This window comes from Cervus canadensis, chromosome 1 (genome assembly GCF_019320065.1).
Source record: "Cervus canadensis isolate Bull #8, Minnesota chromosome 1, ASM1932006v1, whole genome shotgun sequence".
Lineage (NCBI taxonomy): Eukaryota > Metazoa > Chordata > Mammalia > Artiodactyla > Cervidae > Cervus > Cervus canadensis.
In genome coordinates, this window is record NC_057386.1 from 74272129 (window position 1) to 74290614 (window position 18486).

The 18486-nt window shown below is 38.0% G+C and overlaps 1 protein-coding gene across 7 annotated transcripts in view; it reads left to right on the forward strand.

Moving 5' to 3' along the window:
* INPP4B (inositol polyphosphate-4-phosphatase type II B) overlaps window positions 1–18486 on the forward strand; it is an 885859-nt gene that overhangs the window by 633649 nt on the left and 233724 nt on the right. For all 7 annotated transcript variants that reach the window (XM_043485578.1, XM_043485574.1, XM_043485541.1 and 4 more), the window contains one exon: window positions 153–225. In XM_043485578.1, coding sequence (XP_043341513.1) covers window positions 153–225 — 73 coding nt within the window. The remainder of the gene's footprint in view (window positions 1–152; window positions 226–18486) is intronic.

Sequence of the window (18486 nt, forward strand, 5' to 3'; positions counted from 1 at the left end):
AGATTCATCCTAAAGATACAGCTCAAAATAGTTTTTCAAAAATGTCTTGTTCAAAACTTTTTGAAACTGTGTGCATGGCCTCATGTTTTGCAAATAAAAGAATCTCATTTGATCGTGTTCAACTATGTTTTCTTTCTTCTTTTTCCTTCTAGTGTGCACTGGTTTGTGAATGTTCAGCCCCAGAAAGTGTGAGCAGAAAAGATAACCTACCTTTTTTGAATGCAGGTATGTACCTCAGTTTTGGAAACAAGTTCCTTTCATGTGAACATACATTTTAATTTTCTAAGAAGTTGATACTGAACCTGGATACCATTCTCACAGAACTGTTATAAACATTTATTAAATATTGGTAATCATGGGAGTCAGCAGTGTGGGGGTAAACTTGGCAATTCCATAAAAAATATATTTGTATATCTTGGCTAAATGGCAAAACTAATTCCTTTTATCTATTGGGTTTTGTTTTATTTGAAATGAGACATCGTTTCAGATGATGGAGGAAGTATTAGAAATGTGAAGCTCTTAATTAGTTTGACTTTCTAATTCTAGAATTTAAAACAAAGTTGTTAAAACAGTATGTATATGGATTCAGTAGGAAAAATTCATACACACACTTATATATTCCAGTGTGTGTGTGTGCATATATATATGCATATATATGTAGTGTTAATAATGCTAATATATTTGAATTTCAAAAAGGCACTGAACAGTGTGGTAAATGATGACTTTGACGTCTGATACAGTTACAAAATATGTGATAATATATATATATATGTAAATCATGGAACTAATTTTTGAATGATAACATACATTGTGTTACCAGTAGTGATATGATGATATTAGCAAATAATGATTAGTACAATGACAGGCAAGATGCTGAATGCCTCATGTGCCTTGCCTTAACTTGTTTTCTAATATGTGCTATGAAGAAGGCACTGTTATTATCTCCATTTTAAAGATGAGGAAATTGCTCAAGATTACTACCTAGCCAGTAGCAGGTCCAGCATTTAATTTGGTTTTAATCCCAAGGCCTTTGCTTTTAATTACTAGATCATGCTGTTACTAAAAAAGCCATTAATTAACAAGCTGGTATAACAGTAAAATAAACCTTAACATTTTCGTAGCCTTGCTCTGTTATGCATTTCAGCCAGTGACATGGATAGCATGATAATCAGATTGAGTGATACCAAACTTCAAAGTTACTAAGACAGAACCCCTAAACAATGAGCAATTTTCCCCTGCAGAAACCCAGTAATAATAAGAGATAGAGAAAAACATGCAACACTTTGAATCAAAGAACTCAAAATAAAATATAGCTACCAAAAACCCATGAATTGTACTTAATAGAATGGAGGGTTAAACCAAAGAAGAGCAGCTACTTCTCAACCTAGGACCAAACGGCATGTTTTAAAAAATGTTTATTAAGGATATATTATCAAGAGGAATGTGCATTAAACAGGGAAGGGGCTATCTGCACATCTACACCAGCAAGATACCATAAAAATACTTGATAAGTTATCCATATGGCTAAAATAACTAATGTATCCTCAAAGGGTCTTCTTCATAGATGTTTTTTTCTTTTAAAAGCTGACCAAACCTCTAAACCTTGATTTCAATATATCTAGATAATCTATTTAATTCTCCAAATGTCAATTTTGAGAAGTAAAATTGAATGTGAGAGATATTGCACTCATGTTAAATACAGTTTAAATGAATCAAATTATCATCAAAATCATCTACACTGTAATTATAAGACACTTTTTAAGTGATTCACTCGTGTGAACCTTGTAATTTTTTTATGCACACAAAGGGAAATGCCATTTTAAAATACTGATTGGTTTAATATAAATTTCAAAGAGAAAGAGAAAAGTGGCTCTCGGGGTAGAAAGAAATATATCACCTAAGGAAGATGAGACAAAGGGAACATGAGAAAAATAAATCTGCACCTTCTGATCCTTGTGCTATAAAATCTGCAAGGCATGAGTTTTGGAAGCCTATTAACTCTTCCAAGTGTCTAGGGTATGATTCCTAACCTTTGATTTGTAATATGACAGAGACAAGCAACATGGAAATCTTGGGAGCAGCTACATTCTACAATTTAAATACACTCACTAGCGGAGTCAGGATTGATTACCGCTTTCCCTTTTCCTGGAGGTGACGGTTTGGGTGGTGATTCTATACTTTGTTCTGATGATTTTTCCTGTGTCCTTGGTCCAGGCAATCTGAAAGTGCCTAGAACACTTGCCAAAAATATTTTCTTTTTATGAAATTATTTTTTAAACTCAGCCTTGTTTATTAGGCGGCACTGTGTCTTAGTTGCAGCATGTGGGATCCCCGCTGCATCCTGTGGGTCTTTCACTGTGGCACAGGCACTCTAGTTGTGGCTGATGGGCTTAGTTGCTCTGTGTCTTGTGGAATCTTCGTTCCCTGACCAGGGACCGAACCTGGGTCACCTGCATTGCAAAGCAGATTCTTAACCACTGGATCACCAGGGAAGTCCCACAGATATGTTCTATGAGCCTTCTTATATTAGGGAAAGTGAAGTCGCTCAGTCGTGCCCAGCTCTTTGCAACCCCATGGACTGTAGCCTGCCAGGCTCCTCTGTCTATGGGGTTTTCCAGGCAAGAATACTGGAGTGGGTTGCCATTTTCCTTCTCCAGGGTATATTAGGGAAAGATAAGACAAAATGACTGTCAAATGTTCTAAAAGCTTGATTTAAAAAAAATATTTTTAAATACAACTAAGTGATATATATAAAATGCTTCTGTTCATAATCTTAAAATGTGTTGCACATGTATAGAATATGTAAGTGGAATATGCACCCATGACTTTGGTCTGTGTGTACCTTGGTCTTTTGTTCTATTTATTTATCCATCTAAACTCAGCAACTTTGGAATTAATCTATTATATTTCCATGAGGTACTTTTTCACAATCTGTAGGCGGAGGGAGCTATTGACATTCTTCCCAGGCCTTTATATTTATGTATTATATGGAACTTGCCAGTCTCAAGTGAGTTATGAAGTTCTTACTGATTGAGCACAAGAGGATGTCATAGCTCATAGCTGCTCTTCACTATTCTATTTATATCTCTAGAAGTTTAATGAATAACTCAGAAAATTCACTTATCTATTGTGAGACTACAGAGGAAAAAGCTCTTCCCTCTTGAACCTCACCGTCTTCATGCTGTGTTTGCCTCTCAAGTTGAATGTATATGTTGGGAGCCTGGAGAGGTGAGGGCAGGAGGAGAAAAAACGATGAGGAGGAGGAGAGGGGGCAGGATTTACAATTCCATAAAAAAGATATATAAGTACTTTAGCTATATAGGAGAAAATAAATTCCTTTTGGCTGTTGGACTTTATATTCTCTGAAAGAGGAAATGAATTAGAAGATGTAGTATTAAGAATTGTGAGGTTCTCGTTTTGCTTGATTTTATAATAGTTTATGAAAGTTGTTGAAAAGTTACCTGTTTAATTATTGGTGCATTCATTTAAGCAAAATGGAAGTGAGAACACATAAAACTGTGTGTTGTTGGGGTGTTGCTTCAGGGATGAGGGTAGGGAAAGTTAATTTTGAACACAGGGAAGTGTAAACACCCAAGTCTCTTACCTGGTCACAGAGTTGGGTGTCCATTAACTGAGGCGCCTTTGTCTACAGCAAAACAAGAACAAACAGGCTCTGATGGTATTCCTACCAGTGCGCTGAACAGGCTCTGGGAAGAACTGGTGTCACAGCCTAGATCTGCTAACAGCAGTGTGACTCTGATGGACTGGTCAGCCTCTTTGGACATCAGTACTTTTCAGATGACCAAACTGACCTCGACAGTCTTCTATTTCCTTTTTGGGCCTCCATGTCTGAAATCTAGAGAGCATAGTTTAGCCTTTGCTATGTTTTCCTTCATTTTAGAAATATTTCATGAAAGTTTTCATTTTCATCAGTTTCACATGGAGTCCTATATCCAATTCTTTGTCACTTACAGTTGTCTTTCTCGGGAGTTATTTATATCTAATAAGCCTGGCCGGAAGTAAACTCTTTAAAAAATGTTGTCAAGATCAACAGTTCTCTCTAGATTTCCTAAATCTACCCATTTTCTTTGTTAAAGTATAATGCTACAGAATACTTCAGCCCATGGACTTTGATATTATCATGATCAATCTGAGAAGCTAATGGACCCTGTCATCATTTCCTATTATCTTCACATTTTGAGTGAGTTTCCCTCTGTCAGCAAACATTTGATCTGATACAGCATCTTTCCTGGTTGAATTCTATACTTCTTGAGTCATGAAATTATCCATGATATTTTTGAAGACCAGTTTCATGCTGTATATTAACGGGTATGCTGTCCATCCTCTTCACAGAGGGTGTATCTGACAGCGATGAATTCCATGACTGTAAAAAATCTAAACCTCAATGTGAGGACTATCCTGTTTTCAGTCCTAAATACAGATACTTTCCCCCCTATTTGGAGAGTTTATTGCTGTTTATCTTCTTGCCTCATGGATGAATCACAAGTATTCTCAAAATAGTCCACTGTATCTTTTTTCTTTTCCCCCAAGTAGGCTTAAGTCATCTACTTCCCCAGGTGGCACTAGTGGTCAGTAGCCTGCCTGCCAATGCAGGAGATGTAAGAGAAGTGGGTTCAGTCCCTGGGTTGGGAAAATCCCTTGAAGGAGGACATGGCAAGCCACTCCAGTATCCTTGCCTGGAGAATCCTATGGACAGAGGAGCCCGGCAGGCTGCAGTCCATGGGGTCACAAATAGTCGAACAAGACTGAAGTGACTTAGCACACATGCTCTATTGCTTTACTGCAGTTGCCCAATTATGAGCTGTTTAAGAAGAAGAAACATTGCTTATTTATTTCTGTGTCTCCAGGGACAGAAAACAATAGGGACTCAGCAGATATTTGTCAAATGACTGATAATGGGTGTATCTTAGCACTTGAATTTGTGCTTCAAGTACAGAAAACTGCACTGTTATTCTTCTGTCCCTGAGAAAGATGTTCAAATTGGATTATTTCTGTTTAAAATGATTTGTTACTTTCCCTAAAAATTACTGTTAAATTCTCATTTTTATTTTTTTTTCTGCTTCATTTGGCACCATGTATTTCAATTGCTTTTCACAATACCACATAACTGAACTAATTACAGGCAACATTCTCCTCAATACCACCCCATCTAAAGCAACTGATGACTCTGAATATTTTAAGAAATATTCTTAGAGACTTTGAAAAAATATTTCTCTCTATGTTCATTTTGAGTCCTAAGGAATTCCAACCAAAAAAGTGAATCTCTTTTTTTTTCTATTTTTTTTTTCCTTCTCATTCATGAGGTACTAAATTAACTACCTTGTCAAATTTTAGATCATATCAGTTTATAATAACAAAGATTTCTCTGTGGTATCTTCTCTATCGCTCAGTTGCATCTGACTCTTTGCAACCCCATGGACTGTAGCCCACCAGGCTCCTCTGTCCATGGGATTTCCCAGACAAGATTACTGCAACAGGTTGTCATTTCCTTCTCCAGGGAATCTTCCTGGCCCAGGGATTGAACCTGCATCTCTTGTGTCTTCTTCATTGGCAGGCGGATTCTTGACTAACGCGCCACTGGGGAAGCCTCATATGTTCTTCATACTAGTTGAACAGATTTGCCCTTGTATTTATAACTCTATGATATATAAAATATAGGACCATCTTGGCTTATAACATTGGCCCTTTATCCTTATACTCACTCACTAGATTTCTTTGCTCCTTGCTGTTTTAGTAAATCCAGTGGAGCCCATTGTCAATGCAAAGAAAAAAATGCACAACCGTAAAGATGAGAGCTATGTTTTATTAGGCAGACTTTCTCAGGACTTTGAGCCCAGGGGACAGAAGTCTCAGATCACTCTGAGGGACTGCTTTGAAGAGCCAGGATGTATGGGAGTTTTTGCAACGAAGGGCAGGGAGCCAGAATATCAAAAGATTATTGATAATTAAGGAATCTCAAGTTAATGAAATCAGCCCTTTTCTGTGTGTGAAAGTGAAGTCGTTCAATCGTGTCCGACTCTTTGTGACCCCATGGACTGTAGCCTGCCAGGCTCCTCTGTCCGTGGGATTTTCCAGGCATGAATAGTGGAGTGGGCTGCTATTTTCTTCTCCAGGGTATCTTCCCAACCTAGGGATAGAACCCAGGTCTCCCGCATTGTAGGCAGACGCTTTTACCATCTGAGCCACCAGGGAACTCCTTTCTGTGTATGGGAAGATGCAAAGTCTGGGCTCATTGCAGTCGTTCCTTTAAGATGCACCTCAGCTATCCGGGGCCAGCATCCTGTGTTCTGTCATCCTGAGTTTCCTCAGAGTGCACAGTCGGGCGTGTCTGCGGCAGTTGACAGCTAGATGGCAGGCATTCTTTGTTTTCATTCTGAGTTTCCTCAGGACTCCCCCTCCAGGTGGCTGTCATGTGATGGCTTGATGTCTGTAACATCTTTTGTTTACTTCTGTGGTTGGTGGCATTAGTAGTTCACACCATTAACCTTGCTCTTTTTGAATTTTCATGTTTTCTTTACTGTGTATTAACATAGAGTGTTAAGTAGCTTGAGTGGAAGAGTAAATTTCATTATCTATTGATAGGAATCAGTGAAATCATCAGACACTTTTAATACTTCAGCTTTCTTCCTGTTTTTTATCACCCCGTCTATTGCCCACCTTATGTAAACTAGAAGGAAAATAAAGGCAGGAAGATGATATAGTCAAAAAGGTAATATTTTGTGGACAAATATGAGAAGGACTTTCAGCTCTGGTATTCCTTCCTTCATTCTGATGCCTGTGCTCTTCATTGAAGTGAGGTTTTTAGTTATGTCCTTCCCTCTTGCTTTTTCTCCTCTCAATTTACACAGTCAGGGCCGTTCTGTTTTCCTACTAGGGAAGGTAGTGTTTGGCTTCCCAGGTGGCTCAGTGGTAAAGAATCCATCTGCTGATACAGGAGATGCAAGAGACGCGAGTTCAATCCCTGGGTCGGGAAGATCCCCTGGAGAAAGGAATGGCTACATACTCCGGTATTCTTGCCTGGGAAATCAGGAGATAAAATGAAGGTAAAGAAAACAGCACAGTCATGGCCTTCACAAAGTTTGCCTTCTAATGGGGGCACAGAGCAGTAAACAGACGATTATAGCACAACTGGTGAGAACCGTGACAGAGAGGGGGAGAGGAGCACCAAGGAGAGATGCCTACAGGGAGGGAGGAGGCGGAAGTCAAGGAGGACCTCCTGGAGGAGGTACTAGCTGAGCCGAGTTTATGGGATAATTACCTGTAGCCAGGAAAAAGGAGCATTCCTTTGAGATTCAGAGAATGCCTTGAACAGAGGCAAAATGCCAGGAAACAACTTGAGTTCCATGAACTGCAGGTGGTTCCAGGTTGTTCAGCATGAAAGATGAACCAGAAAGGGACGCTTTTCTAGATTTTTCCTTTGCTCTAGTGACTGGATTAGAATTGTTGTTGTTGTTCTGTCACTCAGTTGTGTCCAACTCTTTGCAGCCCCACGGACTGCAGCACACCAGGCTTCCCTGTCCTTCACCATACCTGGAGCTTGCTCAAACTCATGTCCATTGACTCAGTGATGCCATCCAACCATCTCATTCTCTGTCATCCCCTTCTCCTCCTGCCTTCAATCTTTCCCAGCATCAGGGTCTTTTCTAATGAGTCGGCTCTTCACATCAGGTGGCCAAAGTATTGGAGCTTCACCTTCAGCATCAATCCTTCCAATGAATATTCAGGACTGATTTCCTTTAGGATGGACTGGTTTGATCTCCTTGCAGTCCAAGAGACTCTCAAGGGTCTTCTCCAACACCACGGTTCAAAAGCATCAGTTCTTTGGCGCTCAGCCTTCTTTATGGTCCAACTCTTCCATCCATACATGACTACTGGAAAAACCATAGCTTTGACTATATGGACCTTTGTCAGCAAAGTGATTTCTCTGCTTTTTAACATGCTGTCTAGTGTTTGTCATGGCTTTTCTTCCAAGGAGCAGACGTCTTTTAATTTCATGGCTGCAGTCACCATCTGCAGTGATTTTGGACCTCAATAAAATAAAGTCTGTCACTGTTTCCATTGTTTCCCCATCTATTTGCCATGAGGTGATGGGACCAGATGATTAGAATAAACAGAACAAATCATTGAAACTAGAATGAATGAAACAAATCACTTCTCTGACCAACCAACGTTGAAAATACAAGTTATACACACTGAACTCACCAGTTATCACCAGTTGGAGACTAAATTCCCACAAATATTACCTTTATGTTTTATTCTGACATCTGTAATAGTTTTTCTTGTTTATGGCCTTGCATTGAAGATGGAGTGCTAGGGGCTTGTGGGCTTGACTACACAAGGGGAGCAGCACTTTTCCAACTGAGCTTATATCCTATTTCTGTTCTTATTTTTTTGATGCTTTAAAGCAACACAAGCAATAACATAGTATGGATTGTATGACACACCTAAAGAAAAGTAATTTTAAAATTTGGGGAAATTAATTTTTAACAGTTTATTTCATCTTCATTATTTTAAAAAGTGGTCTCTCTTTGCTGTTTTTCAGAACTCCTGTCATGGTTTCTTATGTTCTCTTTCCTATAACCATGCTTAGGACAGTCTTTTCATGATTTCTGTTTAGGTTTTTTTTTTAGATCTCATTTACTCTTAAAAAAAGCCAATCTACATTTAAGATGTGTGTATTATAAATCTAAGATATTTTCAACTACAAATGAGAGAATGTCATTATCTAATTGGATTACCCAGACTTATCTTTTCTAAGTATTATCCAGCATTTGGAGAAGAGGCAATGAATGGATATTCAGCTGAATAGTGAAACTATTAAACAACTGCATAATTAAAAGCTACCAAACAAACAGATTCTCTACAAGAATCTACAGGACATTAAAATAGTGATTTTGTAAAGATTGAAACTAATAGAGTCAGATTCCATTTATATATGTGATTTCTACCACCTCCTGAAAGCAAGAAATTGCATGAAGATAATCACAGATGAGGGCTTCCCTGGTGGCTCAGATGATAAAGAATCCTCCTGCAATGTGGGAGATCTGCATTCAGTCCCTGGGTTGGGAAGATCCCTGGAGAAGGGCATGGCAACCCACTCCAGTATTCTCACCTGGAGAATTCCCATGGACACAGGAGCCTGGCAGGCAACAGTCCATGGGGTTGCAAAGAGTTGAACACTTCTGTGACTAAGGACAATCACATATAAGCTTTGTCTGGAGAACTATATTAAAGACAACCTGTGTGTTAATTTTATATCCTACAACTTTACTATATTCGTTGATTAGCTCTAGTAATTTTCTGGTAGTCTTTAGGGTTTTCTATGTAGAGGATCATGTCATCTGCAAACAGCAAGAGTTTCACTTCTTCTTTTCCTAACTGTATTCTTTTTACTTCTTTTTCTGCTATGAAGGATGTGGCCAAAACTTCCAAAACTATGTTGAATAGTACTGGTGAGAGTGGGCACCCTTGTCTTGTTCCTGATTTTAGGGGAAATGCTTTCAATTTTTCACCATTGAGGGTAATGCTTGAGAAAACAGAAAGAGAAATTAAGGCAACAATACCACTCACCATTGCAACAAAAAAAATAAAATACTTAGGAGTATATCTACCTAAAGAAACAAAAGACCTATATATAGAAAACTATAAAACACTGATGAAAGAAATCAAAGAGGACACAAACAGATGGAGGAATATACTGTGTTCATGGATTGGAAGAATCAATACTGTCAAAATGACTATACTACCCAAAGCAATCTATAGATTCAGTGCAACCCCTATCAAGCTACCAACAGTATTTTTCACAGAACTAGAACAAATAATTTTACAATTTGTATGGAAATACAAAAAACCTTGAATAGCCAAAGTAATCTTAAGAAAGAAGAATGGAACTGGAGGAATCAACCTGCCTGACTTCAGACTCTACTACAAAGCCACAGTCATCAAGACAGTATGGTACTGGCACAAAGACAGAAATATAGATCAATGGAACAAAATAGAAAGCCCAGAGATAAATCCACATACTTATGGACACCTTATCTTCGACAAAGGAGGCAAGGATATACAATGGAAAAAAGACAACCTCTTTAACAAGTGGTGCTGGGAAAACTGGTCAACCACTTGTACAAGAATGAAACTAGAACACTTTCTAACACCATACACAAAAATAAACTCAAAATGGATTAAAGATCTAAATGTAAGACCAGAAACTATAAAACTCCTAGAGGAGAACATAGGCAAAACACTCTCTGACATAACTCACAGCAGGATCCTCTATGACCCACCTCCCAGAATATTGGAAATAAAAGCAAAAATACACAAATGGGACCTAATGAAACTTAAAAGCTTTTGCACAACAAAGGAAACTATAAGCAAGGTGAAAAGACAGCCCTCAGATTGGGAGAAAATAATAGCAAATGAAGAAACAGACAAAGGATTCATCTCAAAAATATACAAGCAACTCCTGCAGCTCAATTCCAGAAAAATAAATGACCCAATCAAAAAATGGGCCAAAGAACTAAACAGACATTTCTCCAAAGAAGACATACAGATGGCTAACAAACACATGAAAAGATGCTCAACATCACTCATTATCAGAGAGTGATTTGTGCAAATCAAAACCACAACAAGGTACCATTACACGCTAGTCAGGACGGCTGCTATCCAAAAGTCTACAAGCAATAAATGCCAGAGAGGGGGTGGAGAAAAGGGAACCCTCTTACACTGTTGGTGGGAATGCACGCTAGTACAGCCACTATGGAGAACAGTGTGTAGATTCCTTAAAAAACTGGAGATAGAACTGCCATATGACCCAGCAATCCCACTTCTGGGCATACACACCAAGGAAATCAGATCTGAAAGAGACACGTGCACCCCAATGTTCATCGCAGTACTGTTTATAATAGCCAGGACATGGAAGCAACCTAGATGCCCATCAGCAGACGAATGGATAAGGAAGCTGTGGTACATATACACCATGGAATATTACTCAGCCATTAAAAAGAATTCATTTGAATCAGTTCTAATGAGATGGATGAAACTGGAGCCCATTATACAGAGTGAAGTAAGCCAGAAAGATAAAGACCAATACAGTATACTAACACATATATATGGAATTTTATTTTTTTCTTTTTTTATTATTATTTTTTATATGTGGAATTTTAAAAGATGGTAACGATAACCCTATATGCAAAACAGAAAAAGAGACACAGATGTACAGAACAGACTTTGGGACTCTGTGGGAGAAGGCGAGGGTGGAATGTTTTGAGAGAACAGCATTGAAACAAGTATACTTCAGGGTGAAACAGATCACCAGCCCAGGTTGGATGCATGAGACAAGTGCTCAGGGCTGGTGCACTGGGAAGACCCAGAGGGATGGGATGGGGAGGGAGGCCGGGGGGGGGGGGGCGGCTCGGTATGGGGAACACATGTAAATCGATGGCTGATTCATGTCAATGTATGGCAAAACCCACTACGATATTGTTAAGTAATTAGCCTCCAACTAATAAAAATAAATGGAAGAAAAATAAAGAAAACCAGAAAGCCAAAACAACAACAACAACAAACAAATTAGCCTTGGCTGTGTTTGGTTAAAAAAAAAAAAAAGAAATGGGATAATTTTAGGAAAGAAAATGTGTTTCACTGAATATTAAATTCTAGTTTTATTAATTAAAGTCTGTGTTAGTAAGACTCAGTTCTCAATAATTCATTGCTGTTATGTTATACTGTTACAGGATTTAATTAAATTATTAAAGGAACATTCTAAAAAAATAAAAAAAGACAACCTGATGAGATAACTGTTTCATGTTTTGATGATCTCTTCCACCCTGAATCCATATTCCCAAAAGTAAAGTTGCTCACTTGTGTCTGACTCCTTGTGATCCCATGGACTGTAGCCCACCAGACTCCTCTGTCCATGAAATTCTCCAGGCAAGAATACTGGAGTGGGTAGCCATTTCCTTCTCCAGGGGATCTTCCTCACCCAGGGATCAAACCCGGGTCTCCTGTATTTACAAAATTCCTTGTCTAATCCTCTGATGTCCCAACACAGACAAAGAAAAGAACTGACCCTATGATACCTCTTTGGTTTATCTTTTCCTGCCCCAGGTTGCTTGAACAGCTATCTTTTTTTATGTGCCACCTAAGTGTTGGCTTTGTTGAACATATCCTTGGCATCTTTACCTTGATAATTTAGAGCTGGAGCACTTTGCTTCCACAATTGCTGAAAGCCATAGAAAAGCAGGTTGTGTGCCACCTTATTAAAAAGGCCCTTTACAGTGTCTGGAATAAACAAATCTAGACAATTGAGTTGTGCTGTAATTTTAGGAGAAACAAATCTGTCATTTGCTTTCTATCCCTGTGTTCACCTTAGGGGGTGGATTTCAGAGGGAATGTATTCAGATCTGGACTAGCTTAGAACTTTATTCTTATTAAGTCATTATTGGAACCATGGTGGTATCTAAAATCTCTTTACTACTATTCTCTTGGTAGAATCTATCACATGATATTTTTAGCAGTTGTTCTGGCAAAAGCAATGGAAAAAAGGAAGATAATATATGCAGGACTCTCTAAAAATAGCTTGTAATAGATGTTAAATAGTTGTTGTTAGTGTGTTCAACCACATCTGACTCTTGGGACCTCATGGACTGTAGCCCAGCAAGCTCCTCTATCCAATGGAATTTTCCAGGCAAGAGTACTGGAGTGAGTTGGCACAACCTACTCCAGGGCATCTTCCTGACCCAGGAATCGAACCCACATCTCCTGCACTGGCAGGTGAATTCTTTACCACCGAGCCACGTGGGAAGTGAGTTGAGCTTATTATATGGTCAGCGATGCACCTTTTATATGATGAAACATTTGGCATCAGTGGAAAGCCAGAGCTGAAATTGGTGGGCTCATTTCCACAGCTGGAGTGTGTGTGCAGAATTGTTGAAATTGTGTCTCTGCTATAGGGCAGAAGCATTTCTAAAATGACAAAAGCATTCTTTATTTATGGCCCACTGTTCAATGTTTGATACATGAATACCATGACTCTCTTTTATGTGAGGATGGCAAAAATCTCCCTACTATCAACCCAGCAAAATTTTGAGCTGAGAACATCTTCTCTGATCTGTTTGTAACCAGTGGAACAAAACTTCGTGGTAATTAAAAGTCAGACCATATATTGAATTTTAAATATTTATTTTTAATTGAAGGATAATTGCTTTACAGTATTGTGTTGGTGTCTGCCATACATCAGTATCAATCAGCCATAGGTATACATATGGCCACACCTTCTTGAACCTTCCTCCCACCTCCCATCCCATCGCACCCCTCTAGGTTGTCGCAGAGCACCAGTTTGAATTCCCTGAGGCATACAGTAAATTCCCACTGGCTATCTGTTTTATATATGGTAGTGTATATATTTCCATGCTACTGTCTCTCTTCATCCCACCCTCTCCTCCCACAACATTGTTCATAAGTCCATTCTTGATGTCTGCATCTCCACTGCTGCCCTGTGAATCTGGTCATCCATACCATCTTTCTAGATTCATTATGTATGTGTTAATATACTTTGTATTTTTCCCTTTCTGACTTGCTTCACTCTATTCGAAAGGCTCTAGGTTCATCCATCTCATTATCACTGACTCAACTACGTTCCTTTTTTTGACTCAGTAATATATTGTGTATATGTACACAGCTTCCTTATCCATTGCTCTCTAGACGGACATCTAGGTTGCTTCCGTGTCCACGCTATTGTAAACAGTGCTGCAATGAACACTGGGCTACATGTGTCTTTTGCAATTATGATTTTCTCAAGGAATGTATCCAGTAGTGGAATTGTTGGGTCGCACAGTAGTTTTATTCCTAATTTTTTAAGGAATCATCATAGTGTTTTCCTCAGTGGTTGTATCAGTTTACATTCCCACCAATAGCGCAAGAGGGTTCTCTTTTCTCCATATCTTCTCTAGCATTTATGGTTCGTATGTTTTTTGATGAAGCCCATTCTGGCTGGTGTGAGGTGATATCTCATTGTGATTTTGATTTGCATGTCTCTAATAATGAGCAGTGTTGAGCATCTTTTCATGTGTTTGTCACCCATCTATATGTCTTCTTTGGAGAAATATCTGCTTAGGTCTTTTGCCCGGTTTTTGATTGGGTTGTTTGTTTTTCTGGTATTGAGTTGCATGAGCTGCTTGTATATTTTGGAAATTAATCCTTTGTCAGTTGTTTCATTTGCTTTTATTTTCTCCCATTCTGAGGGTTGCCTTTTCACCTTGTTTATAGTTTCCTTTGCTCTTACAAAAGTTTTTAAGTTTAATTGTGTCCCACTTGTTTATTCTAATTTTTATTTCCATTACTCCAGGTGGTGGGTCATAGAAGATCTTGCTGTGGTTTATGTCACAGTGTTCTGCCTATGTTTTCCTCTAAGAGTTTTATAGTTTCTGCAGACCATATACTGATTTTTACTTTCTAAGTCTTACTCTGTTAAATGACATTTTAGGATACAGAGTAGATGTTCTTGCTTTTAGTAGGTTTTCAATAAGCAATGCTGCTGGATCAAACTGGGGTGTAAAGTGGATTCCACTATATCTGCATTGAGACCCTTGTAACTATATAAAATTTAGTATTAGTGTTTAGAGATTTATGAGTTTCAAAAGCTTAGAATGTATAGCATGAAAGTTAGATAGCAGACATTATTGGGAATTCTGGGAGGTAGATCAAGTGGCCTGATTTTTTGTCTATTATTTGCCTCAAGCGTTTTCCTTAAAAAACTAGCAGCATTTTCACAGGGTCTTGGACCTTGTGTCTGGGGTGGTCACAGGAGAATTCTGGAGCACATTAATCATACTGTCCTTGATTTCTACTTATGTTATTTCAACAAAGGTTTATATTTAGAATACATTGAAGAGAATTAAAATGAAAACAGCAGAATCAAAAGTTGAAGGGCTGGTTTTGAGATAAATAAAATAAAGAATATTATATTTTGCAACCTAATTAAAAGTGTAAATCTTCTAAAAATAATTATTGTTTTATTAAAGACAAGAAAAATCCAAGGATTTTTAACCATGGTTTGGAAGAGACAAAGATTCTGTGTAATCTTGAAAAAAAAAACCCCAAAACAGAGGTTAATAAGCAGTACATGTACTAAATATAGATAACTCAAGTAATTGAACATTTACTTAGATTACAAAGGGAAAATTTGGACAGAGGCTGAGTTTTTATCTTACTCTAAAATGATTCATTTATATTCCTGACCATGTTAGTTATATTAGAATTCCTAATATCCTATAAGTGATTTAACCTGACTTACAATATATTGAATTGCCTACATATATATATTTTTTTCTTTCCAAGTCTATGACAGCAGAGGTTTCAGTAAAATTCTTACATCTTTGAAATATTGTCACTTTAAAGATGAATTAAATACCATAGTTTCTTTCATGGGTTGTAGCTTTCTGTATTTCATATAAAAGGAACTATATCTGATAAGGGCTAATATCCAAAATATATAAAGAACTCCTACAACTCAATAACAACAACAACAAAATCTGATTCAAAATGGGCAGAGGATCTGAATAGATGTTTTACCAAAGAAGACATAAAGGTGGCCAGCAAGTACATGAAAAGTTACTTAACATCACCAATCATGAGGGAAATGCAAATCAAAACCACAGTGAGATACCATCTCATCTCTGTTAGAAAGGATATCAAAAATAAAAGATATAACAAGTGTTGGCGAGGATGTGGAGAATAGGAAACTTTTGTGCACTGTTGATGGCAATGTTAACTGGTACTGCCACTATGGAAAACAATATGGAGATTTCTTTAAAAACTAAAAAAAGAACTACCATATGATCCAGCATTCCCTCTTCTGGGTGTTTATCCAAAGTAAATGAAAATATTAATTCAAAAAGATACATGCATCCCAGTGTTCATTGCAGCATTATTTTCAGTGGACAAGGCTTGGAAATAATCTCAGCATCCACAGATGAATTGATTAAAAAATGTGATATACAGATCTCACACACACACACTCTCTCTCACACACACACACACTCACACACACTCTGAATGGAATATTATTCAGCCTAAAAAATGTGATATACAGATCTCACACACACACACACACTCTCTCTCTCTCTCTGAATAGAATATTATTCAGCCATAAAAAAGAATGAAATCTTGCCATTTGTGACAACATGGATAGACCTTGAGGGCATTATGCTAAGTGAAATATCAGACAGACAAAGACAGCTACTGTATAATTTCACCTATATGTAAAATCTGAAAACAAACCAAACATAACAAATTTAAAAAAAAAAGTACTCATAGATACAAAGACAGATTGGTGGTTTCCAGAGATGAGGGACAGAGGATGGGAGTGAAGGGATCAAAAGATGCAGATTTTTAGTTATAAAATAGTTTTGAGGACATAATATGCAGCATGATGATTATAGTTAATGATACTATATTGCATGTTTGAAAGTTCCTGAGAGAGATTTTTAAAGTTCTCATCACAAGAAAAAGTTTGTGATCATGTATGGTGACAGATGTTAACAAGACTCACTGTGGTAATCATTTAACAATAATTATACAAACACTGAGTCATTACATTGTATACCTGCAACTAGTATAATATTATGTCAATTATAATTCACAAAAATTAGAAAGTGTAATTAGCCTTATATATGGTCTGTGGTATAATCTGATTCACAAGACTTAAAGGTCATGTTTATGGCAAAAACATAATCCTTTTGGACATACAATACTAGATTTAAAATACTGTCTCTCAACGTACTGGAAATATACTACTGTTTCCTGGCTTCTATTGGTGTTTTTATCTTCCGTCATTGCTCAGTGGGTAAAGAATCTGCCTGAAATGCAGGAGACACAGGTTGCTTCCTGGGTCGGAAGATCCCCTGGAGAAGAAAATGGCAACCCACTCCAGTATTCTTGCCTGGAGATTCCCGTAGACAGAGGAGCCTGGCAGGCTACAGTCCACATGGGGTCGCAAGAACTGGACACTACTTAGTGACTAAACCACATTGGTGTTTTTAAAAAGTACACATTCTAGATAACACTTATAGGAAATGGAGAAGTGTACTGGGAGCTTTGAATCTGGTTATTGAAGAATGAGATGTTTGATGTCAAGGTTTCTGATGTACTCTCAGTTCTTAACAATGATAATGTCCAGACTGAGCCACTGAGAATGGTGGTTGCAGAATGGATGAATAGTCCCTCATTTTAATGCTCAAAAATATATATGTATGTGTGTATATATGTGTGTATATATATATATATTTATCCAAGTAATAAATGTGGTACAGGCTTATTGGCTTCCCAGATGGTGCTAGTGGTAAAGAACCTGCCTGCCAATGCAGGAGACACAGATTTTATCCCTGGGTCAGGAAGATCCCCTGGAGGAGGGCATGGCAAGTCATTACAGTATTCTTGCCTGGAGAACCTCATGGACAGAGGAGCCTGGCAGGCTACAGTCCATAGGGTCGCAAATGGTCGGACACAACTGAAGTGACTTGCATGCACAAGGCTTTTGGAACTCTGAAATGTTGAAAGATGTTTTACTCTATACATTGAAGAGACTTGGGCCACATTCCAGGCTGGGCATTATTAAAGTTTTAGATGCACTTCAATATCAAATTCTGTTTTTAGTTAGCTTTATTGGTAAACTGAAGCCAAATAATCATAGATACTTGACTGGTGATGGACGTGATATTTTGTTGTTCACTAAACTTTGATGTATTTCTTTCTTTTTTTTAATTTTTTTTTTTATTTTTTCATTTATTTTTGTTAGTTGGAAGCTAATTACTTACAATACTGTAGTGGTTTTTGCCACACATTGACATGAATCAGCCATGGATTTACATGTGTTCCCCATCCCGATCCCCCCTCCCACCTCCCTCTCCATCCCATCCCTCTGGGTCTTTCCAGTGCACCAGCCCTGAGCACTTGTCTCATGCATCCAACCTGGGCTGGTGGTCTGTTTCACCCTTGATAGTATACTTGTTTCAATCAATGCTTTCCTCAGAACTCCACACCCTCGCCTTCTCCCACAGAGTCCAAAATTCTGTTCTGTACATCTGTGTCTCTTTTCTGTTTTGCATATAGGGTTATCATTACCATCTTTCTAAATTCCATATATATGCGTTAGTATACTGTATTGGTCTTTATCTTTCTGGCTTACTTCACTCTGTATAATGGGCTCCAGTTTCATCCATCTCATTAGAACTGATTCAAATGAATTCTTTTTTAATGGCTGAGTAATATTCCATGGTGTATATGTACCACAGCTTCCTTATCCATTCATCTGCTGATGGGCATCTAGGTTGCTTCCATGTCCTGGCTATTATAAACAGTGCTGCGATGAACATTGGGGTGCACGTGTCTCTTTCAGATCTGGTTTCCTCAGTGTGTATGCCCAGAAGTGGGATTGCTGGTCATATGGCAGTTCTATTTCCAGTTTTT